The sequence below is a fragment of the Symsagittifera roscoffensis genome, chromosome 9 (assembly GCF_963678635.1).
Source record: "Symsagittifera roscoffensis chromosome 9, txSymRosc1.1, whole genome shotgun sequence".
Classification (NCBI taxonomy): Eukaryota; Metazoa; Xenacoelomorpha; order Acoela; family Convolutidae; genus Symsagittifera; species Symsagittifera roscoffensis.
This window is the reverse complement of record NC_087070.1, coordinates 32,157,895-32,177,169: the sequence shown is the minus strand read 5'-3', so window position 1 is coordinate 32,177,169 and position 19,275 is coordinate 32,157,895. Positions and strand designations below refer to the sequence as shown.

The following is a 19,275-nucleotide window of genomic DNA, read 5'->3' as shown; positions in this document are numbered from 1 at the left end:
GCAAAAAGTTCTGCACCTTCCTGTTCGCTACTTCCTTATGTGAGTGAGCTCGAGACAACTTTTTTAGCTTTCAGTCAGGTTTGTAGGCGTTTGCCGATTTTAAATTTCATATTGCAAACTTCTAGTCATAAAAATTTCATATAATGGAAATTTATAATTTTACAATTTCCATATATGGAACTGTTTATCACAGAGATTTCATACAATTGTCTGTTCGTTATGGAATTGTATGACAAGAATCTTCTCATTATATGGAAATTGTATGATAAGAAGTTTTGTCAACCCGGGTAGCTAGCTTTGAACATAAATAGCGTTTTTAGTGGTATAGTGCGAGAGGAATTTAAAACAAATGAAACCGTTGGTCGCGAAACAGTATCAAATAAAAATATTTTTTGTCGTGATAATCCCAGATCCGCCTCTATTATGCCAAATGAAACAAAATTGTATTCACCCACACACCACTCACCTTGACCTTGGCGTATTTGGAGTGACTGGTCGACTGAATTCTGGCGGCCTAGGCGAGAGAAAGCGCCCCCCTCTGGGGGTCATGTCACCCGACTGTCTTCTAGTCAGTATGCCCCCACTGACCCCTCCGTTTGAGGTGGAGTTTGGGTCTCCAATCGGCAGAGTTGTTCCGTCTTGTTTCTCCCTGTAGTAGGATAGAATGAGCATGCAGTAGCGCAGTTGGCTTCCCTTGGCGTAGTCCCAAGCGGTGGCTTTGTGCTCGTCTTCGATCAGTAAGTCGGCTGGAAACGAATTACTTTAAATATAATTTTTTCGGAAATATATTCGTTTCAAAATTTCGAAAAAAAAAACTGCCGGTACAAACAAATTTTTGGAAAAAAAAATCAATTTGATGCCCACATTTCACTGTAGTATTATATGTTTCATCAACGTCTCACACAATTTTGTGGGGGCAATTACGAATTTTAGTAAAATCAGCAGGTTAGAAACTGTAGATTGAAAACTTAAGAATGGATGAGTTGGATTGATGAAAGTCATGAGGATATAGCGACATGACAAAAACTGACCCCCCTGTTCGCAGAGTAGATTGAGCACTTCTCCGTGTCCACTGAGTGCTGCCAGGTGGAGGGGGGTCCTGCCCTGAGTGTCCCTCTCGTTCACACACTCCCGCCCACACACATCCACTATCAGTCGACATGCACTAGTTGCACCTACATGGGGATGAAACAACTGATGATTACTTCACAAATCAATTATTCAAGATTTAATTAATGTGCAGTTAAGACTCAAGTGTTAGAAACATTCTTATAGATCGACCAATTCGAACGAAACAATTTTACCTAAAATTGCTCATTTCGACGTATGAAGTCATTTTTATTACTCATTTCTGCACGCAAAAACTGTCAAAACAAGTTACCTATGAATACCGTTTTTGACCAAATATGTCGCTTAAGGTTGCCGATATTCCCGGGTTGACCTCCATTCACCGAAAATGCTTATCATACAATTCCATACATCAAGTGTATGGAGAAAATGCTTCTCAAACAATTTTCATACATTTTCAAAAAACAAAAACAATAGAAAAAAAATTAAACCATTTCTGCGGCTTTTTGAGAACAGTTGAACAGACTGGTGACAAAAAAAACTGATTTAAAACATTTTTTTCAAAAAAATTCTTTCCATACTATTTCCATATATGGAAACTGTATGACTGGCATTTTTTGATGGCGACACAAAAAATTTTTCAGGTAATTTTGAAAATTTGGCCCAAAAATTTGTTTGTTTTCTTTTCAACCGCAAATCGAATTTTGTTCAACCGCAAATCAAATTTTCCAACATTTTTCGAAAAAAAAATTTTGCATGCAAAATTTAGTTTTTTGTGCATAACGTAGTCCTGGATACAATAATATTGGCTTTTTTCATTTCACTTAAATTTTTTTTAAAAAAAGCAGAAAATTCCTATTTCTTTTGTATGACGTGTTTATGTATGCCTTGATCAATGTCTGATAATTTGAAAATTCAAAAATTTAAAAATTATCGTAACTGAAAAAATTTGCCAAAAACTAAAAGTTTTTTTAGTTTTGTTATATCATTTTTGAAAGACATCTGGAAGACAATTCAGGTCGTTTTTATGCATTGTAAATGTAAGACCGTCCAAACTTTGGTGCTTTAAGTAACCAAGGTCTTTGTCACTTGTGTTCGGTTGCAACAAACACAACCCAAAATTTTCAGAAACTTAGAAACAAAAAACAACTTTTTGGTTTATGGAGAAGACAACTATTATACAATTTCCATCTATGGGAAAATGTTTATTATAGAGTTTTTATACAAATTTGTGTACGTATGGAATTGTATGAAATTGTATGAAAAGAAATTTCCCATTTATAAGAATTGTATAATAAGCATTTTTGGTCAACCCGGGTTGCCAGCAATGTTGAAATTGGATTCTTCCAGATAAAATGCTACCTAGTAAACATTTTTATAATTGTTATGATGTTAGTGTTGGGTTTTGAAGATGCCGTAAATGGGTTTGCTCATCCATTTGCTTTGAACTGCTTCAAAAAAAAATTTCATTGTTTTGAAAAAATTTTAAGCACCCTTAAGATTTTTTACAGATTCGATTTTTAAAAAATCAAAATTTTTTGTTGACTGCAGGAGACATCATACACGTTTCTCTGGATATATATTGATGTTCGCTTCAGTAACTTACAACTGTCAAAACTATTTTGAATTCAAGAATCTTGCTATCTTCAAGATTTTTCAAGCTTTTGGCAACACTTTCAAAATGACTGGACCTGGGTAGATTATTAAGCAAAGCAAGCCTAGTTGTTGTGATAAACCCTTTAATTCGTTTCAGAGATGGCTAATGGAGTCAGTTCGAACTAAAACAGATGAGCAAAAATAACAGATGTTCCTTGCGTCTGCTGTAAAAAACCCTAACCAAAATCTATTGCTTCCGCCGAAATAAAATGACCTTACTTCAGAAAATTTCTATAACAGATTTACCAATGATGAATCTGTACGATCCCTCCTCGAAACATCAATCAATCCAGTTGATTCTCAACAGAAAGATTTCATCGAGTTGAGAGGAGAAATTGACTGGCTCTTAAACGACAATCACGAGTTGGGAAAACGAGTAATATAAATTGAAAGCTTCTACCTTTAAATATTTGACTTTGCATGGAGTGTCTGACGAAAGCGAGTACCCAGTACATCCATTTGTGAGGATACTCAGGTCAATACAAACTTCAATTGAGCCTTAAGATATCGCCGCGTGCCATTATCAATCAAGATAAGGTAAAAAAGTTAACGCGTGGTAAAATTCATTTATAGGTAAGACTTGCAGCGAAAGACAAAACTTTAATGAATTTTTGAAGGAGTATAACTTTCTGCTCACGACAACTCATAAAATCCTGGTTCAGATTAAATTCCAAATTCTGACAGCAAAGGGCAACCAGTTGATAATCAAAAAGAGGTCGATTTTTTGCTGCTAACACTCCTATCTGCTATCTTATATTGCAAATTAGAAATCATACTTCATATGCAGTCAGATTAAAAACTTAGAATGTGGCTCAAAGATCTACGGTTATTCCAAACTCCCAAAATAGACTACAAAAGCAGAAACTGGATAAGTTATTCTGCCTAGCTGAAAAAATTATTGAACGAAAATATCCGCGCAGAAGAAAAATGATTTTAACTGAGGAAGATGCAAGCATTAAAAAAATAGAAACGAAAAGAAACAAACTTTTTCAAAGAAGAAGACATTGGTTTGAAAATAGGAACAAAATTTTTTCCATAACAAGTTTTGTGTTTTTCAGAGGAATTCTAATAGGTAACCATATTAAAATCCTTTTTTTAAATGTACAGTCTTTGCGTAACCATCATGATCAATTGAAAGTACTTTTCGCAACTCAGCCACTAGTCATTGCCCTGGTTGTTAAACCTGGTGAACTGAATTTTACCCATTGAATGTGTTTCTTTTAAAAATTCATCAGAAAACATTTTTGTAAATAGGCAAAATAGTGGGGTGTAGCTTAGTTTTTTTCATACAGAACAGTATCAGTTTTAACCACGAAATTTTTTTAAGGGAAAGTTTATAAATCAACAAAGAAAATTGTTCATAATTGCATAATGGTTCGCATACAATCAACGAAAAAAAAAACATTTCAGCGCAATAAGAAAGCTTATTTTTAGATTTAAGCTCAAAGCGTGGTCATCAATTAATCGTGGATGGCGATATATAATCAGCAAAGTCAGAAAGACGGTTCAATTGAAAATCAGGAATGCTCAACAAAAATACCACGATAAAAGATAGAACTTTTTTTAACGTCCTCGCAAAAGTTCGAAGACAGAAGGCATCTTAGATCTAAATTGAGCCAACATCACTTATAATTTTTCTGTGAACATAGAAACATCTTAGCAAATACATACCCCCAGTTGGTTCTGCTATAGTACAATTGGACAGTAATAACTCAATTTTTGCAATTTTAAAAACACATGGACACGCGCTCAACAAAATAAGAGACTATATATAAATTACTGCAAAGGTGGCACCAATTCATGGGCCCTTTTTTGAGACTTAGGTTGGAAAAAATGAATACCGTTATGTGACACTACGCTGTGTTGTGTAAACAATTGAGCATTGTCTATTTTTACAGATTTTAGTGAGACTATGGTTTTCGGATTATGCCCTATAAAATATCTGAACAACTCCATACAAATTAGTAAGTTATCTGGAAGTTCTTACGATCTGACAACGAATTTGGCAAAAAAATTATCCAACAGCGGTTATAATGGTCTTTAGTTTTGAGCAAACATATGTAAAAAACATCTTTTATGATTATATATTATCCCAAGTAAGATTTTGACTAAACTGTTTTTTTATCTCCACTCAAATTTCATATTTTCAAAGCATGAATGCATGAATTAATGAAATGTGAAATCGCGTAACTTACCCTGTTCGGCTGCCACGTGTATGGCCAGTCTGCCCATGCTGTCCTTAATACGACCACTGCGCTGGTTCAGAAGAGTCTGAAAAATTGAAACCCATGCAAACATCGAAAATCAAAACTGATCATTTGAGTTCATGAGAAGTTTAAATATGGCATCATGTCTCGATGAGTTCATATCTTGCAATGTAACTAGCCTTTATGGATTCTAAAAACATAACTTTGAGTAGAAGAAATTCCAAAACAACTCAAAAGTAACAATTAAAATTGTTTTTCGAGGTATAACTCAGTTAAACCATGAACAAGAAACTGAAAAACCTATTAATTTGCCAAACTTAAACTAGAAGCATACCTCAAAAAAATTAAATTATCAATTAAAAAATTTCTACCCCAAATACTCTTTCTAACTGGTGCCTTGTGAACTCACTGTTAGACATTCCAGTGGCTCCGTTCTCCTCACTGCCCAGTGGATCCAAGTCCATCCATTGTTGTCCACTTCCACCTCCCCTGCTCCCTCACCCATCTCTCCATTCTGATTGGCTGTGGAGGAGAACACAGTTGATGACGTCATTAAAGAGGAGGAGGCTAGAGTCTGGAAGTTGTGCAGACAGTCCATCCTGCATGCCCACATTGATGCTGTCATTCCGGCGATGTCTCTGGCATTCCGATTCACTCCAGCGTCCAACAGCATCTGCACAACAAAGAAGCCAATCAGGCTCAATCAAACAACAACTTCTCAGGACTTCTAACTTTTCTTATTAAAAACCAGAGAAACAATCTAGAATTAAAAACAAAACCAGAGCTTGACAATTAACTTTTGAAAGAACTAGACAGGCCCATTGAAAAGCGTATTTTGCAATCATTTCTGTTATGAGGTTGGGCTTCCACGTACAATCCGAATATAGACATGTATTGTCATTTTGTGTTTCAAACAGAAAAATAAAAAATCACCTCACTTTGAAAAAGAGATTTCACAGAATAGTGTATCAACCACCAAACTCGTTTATCAGACTCTTGTATAAGTTTTGGTCAAGGCGGTGGGTGCGGTTTAGTGATTAAGAGATTCCGAGTCTATAATACAACTCTAGTTCATTAAAAAAGTACCTGTAGACAGTTGGATTGTTCCTTGATAGTGGCAGCCCAATGTAGAGGAGTCCTTCCCTCCACATCAGCACAGTCCAAATTGACCCCCTTCTCCATCAGAAGTCTCAGGGCTACTTCATTGTTGTCATGACACGCACGGTGCACTGCTGTGCTCTCGTCTGAATCAATGCAAATAATTAAACTAAATTCACAATGAAAATATCAATAGTCGATTGCAGGGCAGGTTGCACAGAATTTTCAGGTCGCAATAATTAATGTTCTTCAAATGTAGGTTGAAATTGTTTTTTAAAATTGAGATTTTTTTGAGCATGGTGTGATACTAGAACTATACAAACGTGATAATAGAACTATACAAGCGGCTAGACTTGTTTTTCAAAATTGAAGAACAAAAAAAACAATAAAAAATCTTGAAAATTTTCTTTTTTTTTGCACTAAAAACTTTAAATATTCGTGGAAGTTTATTGCCAAAGAGTGCTAAATGAAGCTTCTAAAATCAATAAAAAAATAATGTAAAATTGAGCAGGGGCGAATTTAGGGAAGGGGGCGAAGGGTACCCCCCTCCCTCAGGGATTCGACCCCCTGCCCCCCCTTTGGTATTTTTTAAGAAATCCGTTTTTGGCCGACCAACCCTAAAATTTTTCTAAATACTCGACCATTTATATACTAATTTTGAGGGGGGAGCCTGTGCCGAAAAAACGCAATTTTTTGGTCAAAATTTTCCAAAAAGTGCCTAAAAACGCTTTTTTTGGACTGTTTTTTTTTCTAAAATTTGCCTGCGGCGCAGCAAATTGCTTAGGGAGAGCTCAAAAAATCAATTCGGTCGACCTAGAAAAAAAGGTCGATAAAATTTTTGAAATGTTTTGAAAATCCGCCCCCCTCGAAAAAATCCTAGATCCGCCACTGAAATCGAGTAAAATCAAGTAAATGGCCAATTTCTATATATGACGAACGTTACTTGGTCGCTTTACATGCTTGAACTTATACTAAAACTCAAAAACTCTAAAACTCAACCCATTTTTCTCGACACAGGGACAAGACAAAAATTAATTTTATAAAAGATGGCCAAAAAGTTAAAAAATGATTAAGATTATGCAGATTTTTGTGACAGCAGCCTAACAAAAAGAAATAAACTAGTCGAAGCGCAAAACAGCCCATAACGATCAAAAAAATATATACCAATTTAATTTTACGCTGAATATTTTAAAATTTGTATAATTTTTGTAACCGCACATTCGGCCGCAAAGCGAAAATTATTTTCACTATTCAAAATTGTATTTGCTTAATTAAAGTTCTGCAACCGTTCTGTAATGATGGTCAGTCAGTGTAGATTTCAAGTTGAAAACCCGTTCTACTTTTAAAGATACTTTTTTCAATCAAAACGATGAGCATAATTAATAAAAAAAATGAAATCGATCGATTGAGTGGAGTTTTGTTGACCTTAAAATTTCTCAAAATTTTGTCCTCTTCACCGGCTATAATTTTGATTTTGCATTGAAGGTTTCGCGTTCATAAACAAAATTTTATCTCTAAGTCTCTAATTATGGCTAGAAATGGATCTCAGTCAAGATTTCAGTCAAGCCGGCAAAAAATTGTTAAGAAATTAAGCAGAAATATTATCAAAAAAGATCGAATAATTTGATAATAATTATGGCAGAGTGACCATTCCATTGTATTGAACATCGTGAACTGAACCACTAAAAAAGTAATTTACAAAAACTAGAAACAACCCCACCTCCAAGAAGCGATTTCTGCAACACCAAAACCGCAGTAAATTCAATTTCACATCTGTGCCTTTTCGAAATGTTTACAGACCTTGCGACGAAATTGGACAAAAATTTAGTTTAAATTCCGCAGCCGGGTTTTTTTTATCTTTTTGCTATGGAATACAGAAACAAATAATCAAAAATGGTGCAGTTCTAAATGCTAGCTCAATGTTTTGATTTTTTAATTCGTGGCTTCGACTGTTTTGCTCATTGATTTTCTCGATTTATTTTGTGTCGGCTAAATTTACCATAAAAGGTAATTTGTCTTGAATTCCGAAACAGTTTCAATTTTTTTAAACACATTTTAACTTGTTTGAAGGCATAAACATTATAAAAAACAGCTTTTCTGTTTGAAGTTTGTGTTTTAAATAGTTATAGTCAATAGGGTTCTCATTTTTGTAATATGATCATTTTGGGATGAAATTACTTCTGAAAATACAAGTTCTGAAAAATCTTAGATATAGCATTTTTACGCAACTCAGACACTAAAGGGATGGGCTCTATGAAAACATGAACTTGTGAATTATGTTTCATTGCGTTTGAATGCGTGAACACATCTTTGTATGATTGTACGAATAAAGATCAATGTATGTTTGTAGAGATGTGTGCATCGCAATTTTAAGGATTTGGCTGCCCGGGTTGAAGTCCCAGTTATAATTATTGATGAAAAATTGCTAACCCATTCTTTGTAAGATTTTCATGGATTTTTCCGTGCTATTTCATAGCTAAATTGATTCGCGCTTACTTATCGAAAAAAATTGATAAATTAGCGATAATTTATCGATGATTTACCAATTAAAAAAATTCAAAAAACTGTGCTAAATTAGCAATAAAAAATTGCTAATTTATCGCTGAAAAACGTAATTTTTTGGTACAATTGTAGCTTATCACTCGCTAAAAAATAACCCACAAAATAAACCTGAACATGCCTGAAAAAAAAACTTTGCAAAAAATTTTTTCATTAAAAAAAAAAATTCTCATCAATAATTTTGAATTGAACTACACCTTAGAAATTAAAATGCAGTCGGAACATTCAAGAATTTCCCCTGATACGAGCAGTTTCATTCATTCGATTTAAGTGTTAATTTACATTTCATCGTTTCAGTTATAGTGTACGTTCAGCTCTTTTACCCGATTTGCGTGTTTGTCTCGTCATTACAAAATCGGTTGTTCGAGCACCACTGGCACTTTTGACCGACTAGAAATAGCCTAGATTTAAAAAGTTCTGATCAGAAATTAGATTAGAAAAAATATTTCCAAGTAAGTTTTTTCTTTATTTAAACACTTCATGCCAAATTTTTTGGCCTATCAGAAATAAGGAAACTGTTCGGTAGGGATATGAACGTTTGCATGGACGAGAATCTATTCTCATTGATAAGGGACCTTTGGGTTCAAATAAATCAGCCGAATTGCAACAACCCGAAAGTTATCAGGGCTTACAAGCCAGTCAGAATTTTCGTCATTTGTGTCAACATTTTCATGTTTTTGGTAAATGATTTATAATTTTTGTACATATTTATTATGTAGCTGATCGATGTTTCGGCCATAATTTATATGGTAGTTGCTTTATAATTCAGCTATTTTGGTAGGGCGACATTTCGTAACAGGCGACAATTTGTAACGTGGCATTGGCAAGAAGAATACGCTTGCTCAGCTGGGCTACATTTTGCATGAGAGGAACAGTGCGCATAAATTAGCGTTGGCCCCTAAAATTATAGTTAGGACCTGTCGCCTGTTACGAATTATCACCTGTTACGAATCGTCGCCACGAGAGGAATAGTTGGTATAAATTAGCGTTGGCCCCTTAAATTATAGTTAGGACCTGTCGCCTGTTACCAATTGTCGCTTGTTACGAATTTTCGCCTGTTACGAATTGTCGCCTGTTACGAATTATCACCTGTTACGAATCCTCGCCACGAGAGGAATAGTTGGTATAAATTAGCGTTGGCCCCTTAAATTATAGTTAGGACCTGTCGCCTGTTACTAATTGTCGCTTGAACTAGCCGAAGTATGGAAGTATGAAGAAACAACTACCACATAAACGGGCGAAAAACACTGCGAAGAGATCTACTAATCAATCACCCCCCTCCACCTCTTTCAAAAAAGGGGAGAGATTGTTAAGTAGATAAGGTTTGTCGAATTTTCCGCCGTACCAGAAAGCAGCAAAATTATAATTAACCATAGAACGCTCTAAGGCTAGTGTGTTTTCATTTAGAGGGGTGGATATTGTTTAGTAGATAAGGATCACTTTAGCTATTTCCCACTTTTTGCAAGGGGGGGGGGCGAGATTCGTTACTAACTTGTTACTAGGTACAAAAACTTTACATAAGCTTAACCATTGAATTATTTCTTTATTGGGGTGGCAATTCGTTATCAGGTACCCTAGGGGGGAATAGTTAAAGAGATCCTTTGACAACATAGGGGGAGAAGATGGTTAATTAGATCTCTTAGATCAGATGAAGGATGTAGTCACCGTGGGCTCTGAGGTTGGCGTTGATGAGAGGCTGCTGGAGGTAGAAGGATAGCAGGTCATTCTGTCTGTAGTGCACTGCATACATCACACAGTTCCTCCCCAGTCCGTCCACCTTCAGGAGACTGTTCACACCTATGATCACGTCATAAAGGTCAGTCTTGGAGCGATAACGAAATCAGCCTAATCCAGGAGTAGAAGCAACCATAAAACTCTCACCAATCATCATCCATTTTACGACGTTTATTAATGGTCTACCAACGCAATTTTATGTCAAAATCTTTTTGAAAGTGCCTTAAATGTCGTTTTCACCAGTTTTCAAAGCTGGGGTGTTGTAATAGAGCTCAGGAAAATAATTTGATCAGCTAAAAAAAATCGTTATGTATTTTAAAAGCTTTATAAAATTTCGCCCCTTCGAAAACTTTTCAAATATCTTTGATTTTCGAAAACTTTTCAAAATTTTGCCTCAACAATATTCTAAATGTGCGCTTGTTTCAAAAATTTTGACTCATTTTCAGTTATATTTTTGTCAGATTGTTAAACAGTGAACTCTGATTAGCAAAATCGGCATTACTCAATCGGCATTACTTACAATAAGTATCCGTATAAAATCAATAGATAATCTAATTGTCAAGATTTGGATAAAAAAGGTAAAAACATTGCAAGTCTTCCAGGCTTCCACAAAATTTTGAGAAAATTGAATTTGTTCATCACCCAACGGTCGGGTACCCCGACAGCTCGCAACTATCGACTCGAAGGCTAAAAAATCTGAAAACCAAAAATTGCATGGAAATTCTATTTTGTCGAGAAAAACTCGGCCTGATTGCAATTTTGTACAGCAGGATTGAACAGCCTTTTTTCAAAACTCTGCAAAACTGACCAGGTACTTACAAAAAAAGATATGAAACGTTTTTTTTTCACTATTTATAAAATTTACCCGCAATGGAAATTCCTCAGCAAAATTAAATTGACAAGTGCAATTTTTGTATTTATCGTAAATAACCCTATTTGCTGTTTTAGAAAAAAATCAACAAAAATTGACCGATTCAATTTAAATTTTCAATCCTCTTCCATTCAATGTAATTTAAATTAATTAAATAAATAAATCTGTTCCAAAATCGGTTAAAACGCATATTTTTTGTCATTTCTTTCGAAAACTTTCCTTTAAGAATCATGATGTATTAGAGACCTAAATTATAGTTAGATAAATGACAATTTTATATGTTTAACTAAATTTTATTTTGAAAGTCAACCTTATTGATGGTCTATGGTATCGATTTGACTTCAAGTTTTCAAGTTGATTTTTTTAACGTCTGTTCGTGTTACGTTGCTTCACTGAGTACCAAATGAGCATAGTTTTACATGGCGCAGTAACAAATAGAACCGAGTTTTCAAGGCGCCGATGGTTTTTGGCATTGCTTCTCGCAGGAACCGTGGTACAGGGGAAACAGGGCGCATAAATTTCAGTTGGTGGGCACTGCAAATTAAGAAAAGGACAAATCAAAGAAAAGGACCAAAAATTGCAGCATTTCAGATCTGGACAATGGAAAAGAATTTTGGGCCAGATGATCAAAAATGGTTTTTGGAAAGTAGCACCTGGGGCGAAGCTGAAAAGAGATCATAGTAGAAGTATTTTATCACTAAGATAACAAGACCAAAGTTATTTTTACCAAGAGTAACCTCATGAGAAGATAGTAGATATCAATTTCACACAGTTGTGAGAATTTCCAAGAGAGGCCCTTTCTTGAGGAACCTTCTGTAACCAATCGTAGATTTAAGCTGTTCGATTGAAAACAACGAGATAAACAATGCATGTTGCAATCTTTTGGCATCTAAAGTGATCTGACCCGGTTGTTGCGATAAGGTTATATTAAACTTGCAGAGCGAAGACATTCAAAAACAACTGTGCTTGGAGACATTGAGCCCCGAAAATGAACTTCGTTTCGTGGTGGTGAGCGAAAAAAGAGATTCAATGTGAAAAGAGTGTGAGCGAAGCTATCCCAAAGTTCGTTTACACCGGGGCGCCAGAAAACTTTAAAATATCAAGACGGTTACATCAAGAGAGCGTTAGAATAAAGTGAACACTGCTTGATTAGTGATATAGTTGCGAAACCTATTGAAATCGATATCAAATGCCAAATTTGAACGAGGAGTTAGTCAATAATGTAAGTCGAAACACGACAAATCCGACTTGGTTTTCAATCTAAAATACACCCACTCTCAGGTGCTGCCTCGTGAACCAACCAGTCGGCTATGTAATTTTAGTTTTGTCGGAGGCAGTATTACAGGCACATGCATCTTGGACAGGCTTCTATGGCCTGGGGGCTGGGGGGTACCTAACAAGTTAAAACGAGTGATGGACTCCGCGTTAGAAGGTTAGGACTTTAGCAGTCCATGTTCATTTAGAAGAGATTTGGATCGTGACCAGGGGTTCAACAAAACGCCATTGGCATGAAACACAGAAAGTACTGAAAGTATTAGATGAAACAAGTCGGCGCTTAGCGGAATAAAATGCACCTTTTTTGCGAAAAAGTTCGAATAGCTGATTTTTGGTTATCGATTAAAGGCACCGTACCAGAATAACGAAAAATCGAATCGACTGCCTAGATGAAAAAGCTTGAAATTATAATAGACATCAGATCTTTAATTGGGTCAACTAACCCAATTAATTCTTTTACTTCAGACTACAATTTAATCATTTAGAAAAAACACGAGAAATCTTTCGCAGTTGCAATGGGAACCAATTCATCAACTACCATTTTCAATAATGAAGAATTTTGTGAGTGATTTTGCACAAAAACCATCTTTTCGATGTGAACAAACAAACGAGGGGGAAATTTGACGCATCGAAACAAGGCATTTGGGCGGCGCTTGAGCAATTACATCCCGGTAGGTGAAAGCCGATTCTGTAGGCTTCAAAATTTTCGAAGGAGGCGGAGTTGAAGTAGAGCATGAACGAGTTGGAGTTCTAGCTGTGGTATGAGCGGAGATTCACTGCTAAAAATTATTTGTATGGGGCTCTATTTAAGGTAGCAATGGATCATGAAGCCTTGTAGTTCTATTTGTTCCAGAGAAAACGCAAAAACCACAAAATTACGGTTAGTTCGGCAGATAGATTGATTATTACCATTCGATTATGAAACAGGACTTATCCCAGGGAAAAACATGAGATTGGTTGGCTATTTGTCTAGGCATCCAGTGATCACGTCTTCAAAACTGTCAGAATTGAATGATACATTCGTAATCGCTCAAGTGAGCCCGGATAATTAAATTTCTGATCTTAATGACTTTCATATTAGCTTTCTTAACAATTTTAACTATTTTTGTCAGTGTGGCAGAAAACGATTATTATCTATGGATCTCTGGCGCTTGTAAGTAGACGTAACATAAGATCACATTTAAGAAATCTTGTGTCCCGGATTCAGTTTTACTTGTTGAAAACATTTGAATTAAACCACCACGATACTGAGGTCGATTTTATGATAAAGAACAAAATTCTACTTTTACGCCTCTGAATTCCACACACAAAGGCTTGATTAAGCATACAAATTTTATAAACTCAGATATAAAAAGACTTCATCATCGTCCAACTTATCAAAATAATTTTTGTTCCCATTATTTTCCTGAATTTTGACTAGAGAAGTCAATTCCCGTAACGATTGAGGCGTGATTTTCTTACCGTCTTGACTGATGATTCTGTTGACAGTCTGGGTATCCCCCACTTTGGTCGCCTGCAGAATGGGGGCTATGTGAGAGAAGTCCTCGTTCCTCAGACTACCAGTCAGACTCAGACTTCTATGACAGCAAAATTCAGAAATTACTTTTTCCCAAAGAAAAACAAACTCAAACCGTCAAGACGCTTTTTAAAATGTTTATCACTCCATTACGTTTATCACTCCTAACTTTTATTGCAAAACTCGCCGATTGTTTTCGATTGAGTTCATGCTCAACTGTTGCTTAATTGAATCTTTGACTAAGTTAATCTTATTTCATTTGACTCGAAGTGTACAATAGCATAATAGAGTTTCTTGAAAATTTAAACAAATGCGAGACGATCAAACTTAAAAGGAGTCTCTTTTGTGCGTTGCAGTCGAAAGGTCTTCCCCCATCATAATTTGATCAAAATTTTCAAGAAATAAATCTGGGCGGACCTAGGATTTTTGAAGTGGGGCGATTTTCCAAAACATATACATATAAAATATTTGCCGACTTTTCCCGGTCAACCGGATTGACGATAAGAATACCCTCGAAAGACCATCTTTTGCCAAACTTTCTGCAGCGCAGACAAAAAAGTAGTTTGACATTTAAGATTGGCATTTTTTAAACGAGTCCAAAACTTCCTTTTGGTCGTACTATTTATACTATCTCATGTCCATTATGATATAACTGAGCAATAGTTACACCAAACTGCCCTTTGCCCCTGTTGCAAAAGGGGGAGAGAGAGGATACTAGGCGCTTATGCTAAAAAAGAAAGCACTTTATAATTAGTTTTATGTAACCTAAATAATGTTTATTTCTTCTGAGTTTATCTTGTTTATTTATATGATTTTTAGAATTGACGATGGAACCAGAGGGCGCGGATCTAGGAGTTTCTCGAGGGGGCGGATTTTCAAATAAATTTTGAAAAATTTTGTCGACCATTTTGTTTTAGGTCGACCAAATTGATTTTCTGAGCTCTCCCAAACCACTATAAAGACCCTAATTTGACCAAATTTTCTGTGCTGCCGGCAAATTTTTTTCTTTAAAAAAGGCGTTTTTAGGCAATTTTTGGTAATTTTCGAGAAAAAAAATTGCGTTTTTCGGCGCGCGCTACCCTCTCAAAATTAGTATAGATTGCCGCCGAAAGCGCCTCTATAAAAACTTTAAGGTCAGTCAGCCAAAAATGGATATCTCAAAATAGTACAAAGGGGGACCCTTCGGGTCGGCAGGGGGTCGAATCCCTGAGGGGAGAAGAGGGAAGGGCCCCCTGCGCACCTCCCTAAATCCGCCACTGGATGGAACAATAGTTTGCGAGACATCACACAACAGGCAGAAATGATTTTTCAATGCTGTTTTTAATGTGAAATTGAATGAAATGATAAAATAAATGTGATGAAATGCTTAATGGATCACTCGTAGGCAAATTATTATATTGGATGCCCCTATTATAATAGAAAATGGAGTTTTTTCTGTAATACGGTCCAAAAACTCTTCTTTTTGCTATTTGGAAGTTTGATCATGACGCTGGAATCTGATTGGTTGAAATTAATATCAGCGAAAATAGATCCCAGCGTTTTCAATAACAGAAGCTCAATCAACATTTAATAAATTTGGCCGTATAACAGAAAATACACAGTAAATGTTGCCCAAATTACTTACACATAATCAATTATAGTTGCGGCATAATATTTTCTCAAGGGAATCTATTTTTTATGCGAGAAACATCGGTGCGGGCCCCTATACCTGCTGGTTAGACTGGCCACACTTGGGTTCTCTAGGTTCACCCATTTCCACTGGAACCTATCAGGGGCATCTCGGAAGGGGGTCATGGGACTGAACCCCCTGGAGAAGGAGGAGGACAGGTTGACTGGGTCGCGCACCAACTCATCAGTCCGGGTCTTCAGGGTCTGAAATATAAAGAAACAATGAATGACGGGACCCCCCCCCCCAAAGCCGTTTGGGGGGAGGATGTTAACTTGGTTCTAAGTTAGAAAATTTCAGCCAATCAGAATCGAGCATTTTTCATACTCTAGGAGAAAACCACCCCAGGCTTAAACTCAATATCTATTGCTTTGTTTTAACCGCGATTCAAAACTCACTAAACCCAAAATTGTATGAAGTGTTTTCTTTCTAATGTAACCTGTAATCGGTTTACTGTCACGTACACGGATTTCTAAAAACTGAAAGTTGATCGTGGCTCACACTATAAATCTTGAAATCTGATGGCTTGGTAGAAAACCTTGTACCAGTAAAATCAAAGTTAACTGCGATGGCGTCAACTAACTTTAAACCATCCCTACTTGCAGCATTAGAAAGTTATTTGCAGTTCAATACAGTTTTCAGTTGGTTGATCCTTGGTCAAAAACACTTTCACTAGTCACCAAAGCCAGATGAAAAACTTAGTAATCGGAATCAATTAGATCAAGTAAAACTGGCATTGTATCAAACAAATTTTTTATATTAATCGTTAAATTTTTCTTACCAAATATATTTTTTTTGTATTTAAAACAATAAAGTTTAAAAATTTTCATAAAATTACTGCAGATTTGACGTTTTGTGGTGGATATAAGCTTGTTTGTTGCCTGGTTGTTGATGTGATTATTGATTATTTATAATATTGAAAATAAATGACCTATAAAATCAATTTTACGGCTCTACTTATTGCAGTATCTATAGTAATGTTTAAAAACATACTGCGTAAGTAGTTTTGAAGTTGAATAGTCGTCGTAGTCTGCCTTTTTGCTTTGCGATGTAGACATTTGGTTCGTCGTTTTCGTTGTGACCTGGTTTTGGCTTTAGTATTAGTTTGGTTTGATTAGACTTATTGAGACGTGCAAATAAGCTAAAGCTAATTTTGGTTTGGTTTAACATTTTGGTGAATTTTCGTCTAGGCCAATTTTTCCAATCCAATTTCGATTTTTCTAAATCTAAGTTTGTATATGACTACGCGAGACTTGATTGGTCGCACCAGATATTTTTAGGTCAGGGTGGCTTTCTCATACAGTAATTTTGGATAAAGTAGACCGTCTATTCCTCACGCTATCTTATTTTCGGCCGGATCATTTCGTGCAACTTCTTAGTCTGATACCGATCCTAATCTTTTTGCTTCGAAAGTTTTTGTTCAGTCAAAAAAGACTTTAAACTTCAAAAGACTTTAAGTAACGGCTGGTAAAATTTAAGACTTTAAAAGTAGATCAAGTGCATAATCATATTTTCTGCAGAGATAGCACTCTTTGATTCCCCAGTTAATTTGTCTGCTCAGTCTGTTCGTTAACTGTGACAAAACTAACAATTTGAAAAGCATAACTCTTATTGTATGTTGCACACACTATATTGACTTAATTGCAACAGCCATTTTGCTTAATTTAAAAAAAAACTTATGGCACACGAGCCATGTGATGCAAAGTTTTCAAAAAGACTGTGATGACGATTTCGATAGTTGTCATTTATAACCATTTGAGATTCCGCTGTCAACGAAAATGTGGTAATTGCATTTCTGAGGGAAAAACAATGAAAGGAATTTTATACAGATTGCTCGAAGCGAGTCTCATGCATTTGTCTCAGAAGAAAAAACTTGTTTTAAAAAATCAAAAACAACGCTACTGTTGATGAAAACCAGAAAATGTGAAGAAGGTACGTTGAAGTGAATGCATGTATAAATGTCAAAACATTATCGCAGGCTGGGAGGCTAAACAAATTGAAACATCACGAAAATAGAACTGCTTAAAAGATATCGTACACACCGATACATTGTTTTCAACAAGTTTGTCATAATCGTACTATATTTTTGAAATATATCTGATTTTCAAGCTAAAGCTAATTCAAAATAGTGATTTAGTTTTGCTTTTGGCTGTTTATCGGTTTTTTCTGTTTTTTGCTCCTAAACATTGCATGGCAGATCAGGCTTGAATAAAAAAAGAAGCGGGCTTGAATTTATTTTTAAAAGTTAATTGCAAGGCAGTTTCTTCAAATAGTTTTCATTCAAGCAAAATATGCCATGCGATTTAAAACACAGAGGCCAAGCGGAGCTAAAAACAAACATAAAATATAAGTAGAAAAAATGTTGGAAAAAATTAGGCGAACCATATTTTTGTATACATCGTTAAAGGATAACTAGGGGGCCAAGTAAAGCGGCTTAGGGGCCAACTAAGTTACGAATTTGTTTTTTTTTAAATTGTTATAATGATGCGGGAAGAAATTCGTGATTTAAAAAAACTGACTACAACAAAACTTGATTGTTTCTCTACCAAAACAAATGAAAATATATTTTAGATTTTGGAATATTTCCACGTAATTAAGGAAAAGCTTTCGCAATCGGGAAAAGCTTTCGCAAGGAAAGCTTTCTGCAGGAAAAGTTTTTGCAATCGGTGCAATCACTTCTATCAATTAAATTTTTCATCTCAGATTTGATAGTGTATTTGTTAAGAACATTAAAAAATTTTAAATAAAAAACGATCAAAAGTTCAAATCAAAGATCAAATGTATGTGAGAGCTTTGATAGGAAGACGACTTGAAGACTGGGAAAATAGTTCACATTCTCTATATTCTATTACAAGAAGCCAAACGACGTTCACAAAAACAACCGAGGAAACCTATGGAAAAAAAACAGATCTGAAGACGAACACACTGCAGTGGTTTTTGCACGAATTATGATGGAAGGGAAAGTTCGGTCTGCTATGCGTTGGCTGACAAGCAGATCTGGCGGAGGTTTGCTCCATCCAAATGATGACGTTATTGATTCCACAACAAAAACAAGAAAATTAGTCATTGACATTCTGAAAGAAAAGCATCCCGTAGCAAAACAGTCAAAAGAAGAAGCAAGAATACAAGTAGACAGCTTGCCTGAGTTAGAAACAATAACCATCACTTCTTCTTATATAGAAAAATTTGCGAGGTCAATGCACGGTGAAGCCGGACCTTCAGGAACAGATTCGGAACACTGGAAAGACGCATTTCTTCGATTTGGAGGACACAGTTCGGCTTTGAGAGACGAAGTGACAGCGCTGATCACAAAGATAGCGAACGAAATTATTCCATGGAACCAAATACGAGCATTGATGTCAGGTCGTCTGATCGCTTTGGACAAGTGCCCCGGAGTTAGACCCACTGGCATAGGTGAGTGTTTGCGAAGAGTAATGTGTAAATGTATGGCCGAAGCGACCAAAAAAGATCTCGAAGAAACCTGTGGATCTCAACAACTAACTTGTGGTGTGAAAGCAGGAATAGGTGGAGCTGTACACGCAGTGGAGGAGTTGTTTAATAGCACCAAAGAGGACGGACATGGTCTTCTATTGATGGATGCCTCAAATGCATTCAACGCATTGAA

At 35.8% G+C, this 19,275-nt stretch overlaps 1 protein-coding gene across 1 annotated transcript in view; it reads right to left on the bottom strand.

Annotated features, from left to right (window-relative positions):
* The window catches only part of LOC134854236 (uncharacterized), a 43,782-nt gene that overhangs the window by 9,714 nt on the left and 14,793 nt on the right, over positions 1-19,275 (bottom strand). The window contains exons 3-10 of the mRNA XM_063870412.1: positions 15,693-15,856; positions 13,930-14,045; positions 10,254-10,385; positions 6,018-6,175; positions 5,341-5,604; positions 4,920-4,995; positions 1,032-1,175; positions 467-746 (exon numbers count right to left, since the gene is read on the bottom strand). Coding sequence (XP_063726482.1) covers positions 467-746; positions 1,032-1,175; positions 4,920-4,995; positions 5,341-5,604; positions 6,018-6,175; positions 10,254-10,385; positions 13,930-14,045; positions 15,693-15,856 — 1,334 coding nt within the window. The remainder of the gene's footprint in view (positions 1-466; positions 747-1,031; positions 1,176-4,919; positions 4,996-5,340; positions 5,605-6,017; positions 6,176-10,253; positions 10,386-13,929; positions 14,046-15,692; positions 15,857-19,275) is intronic.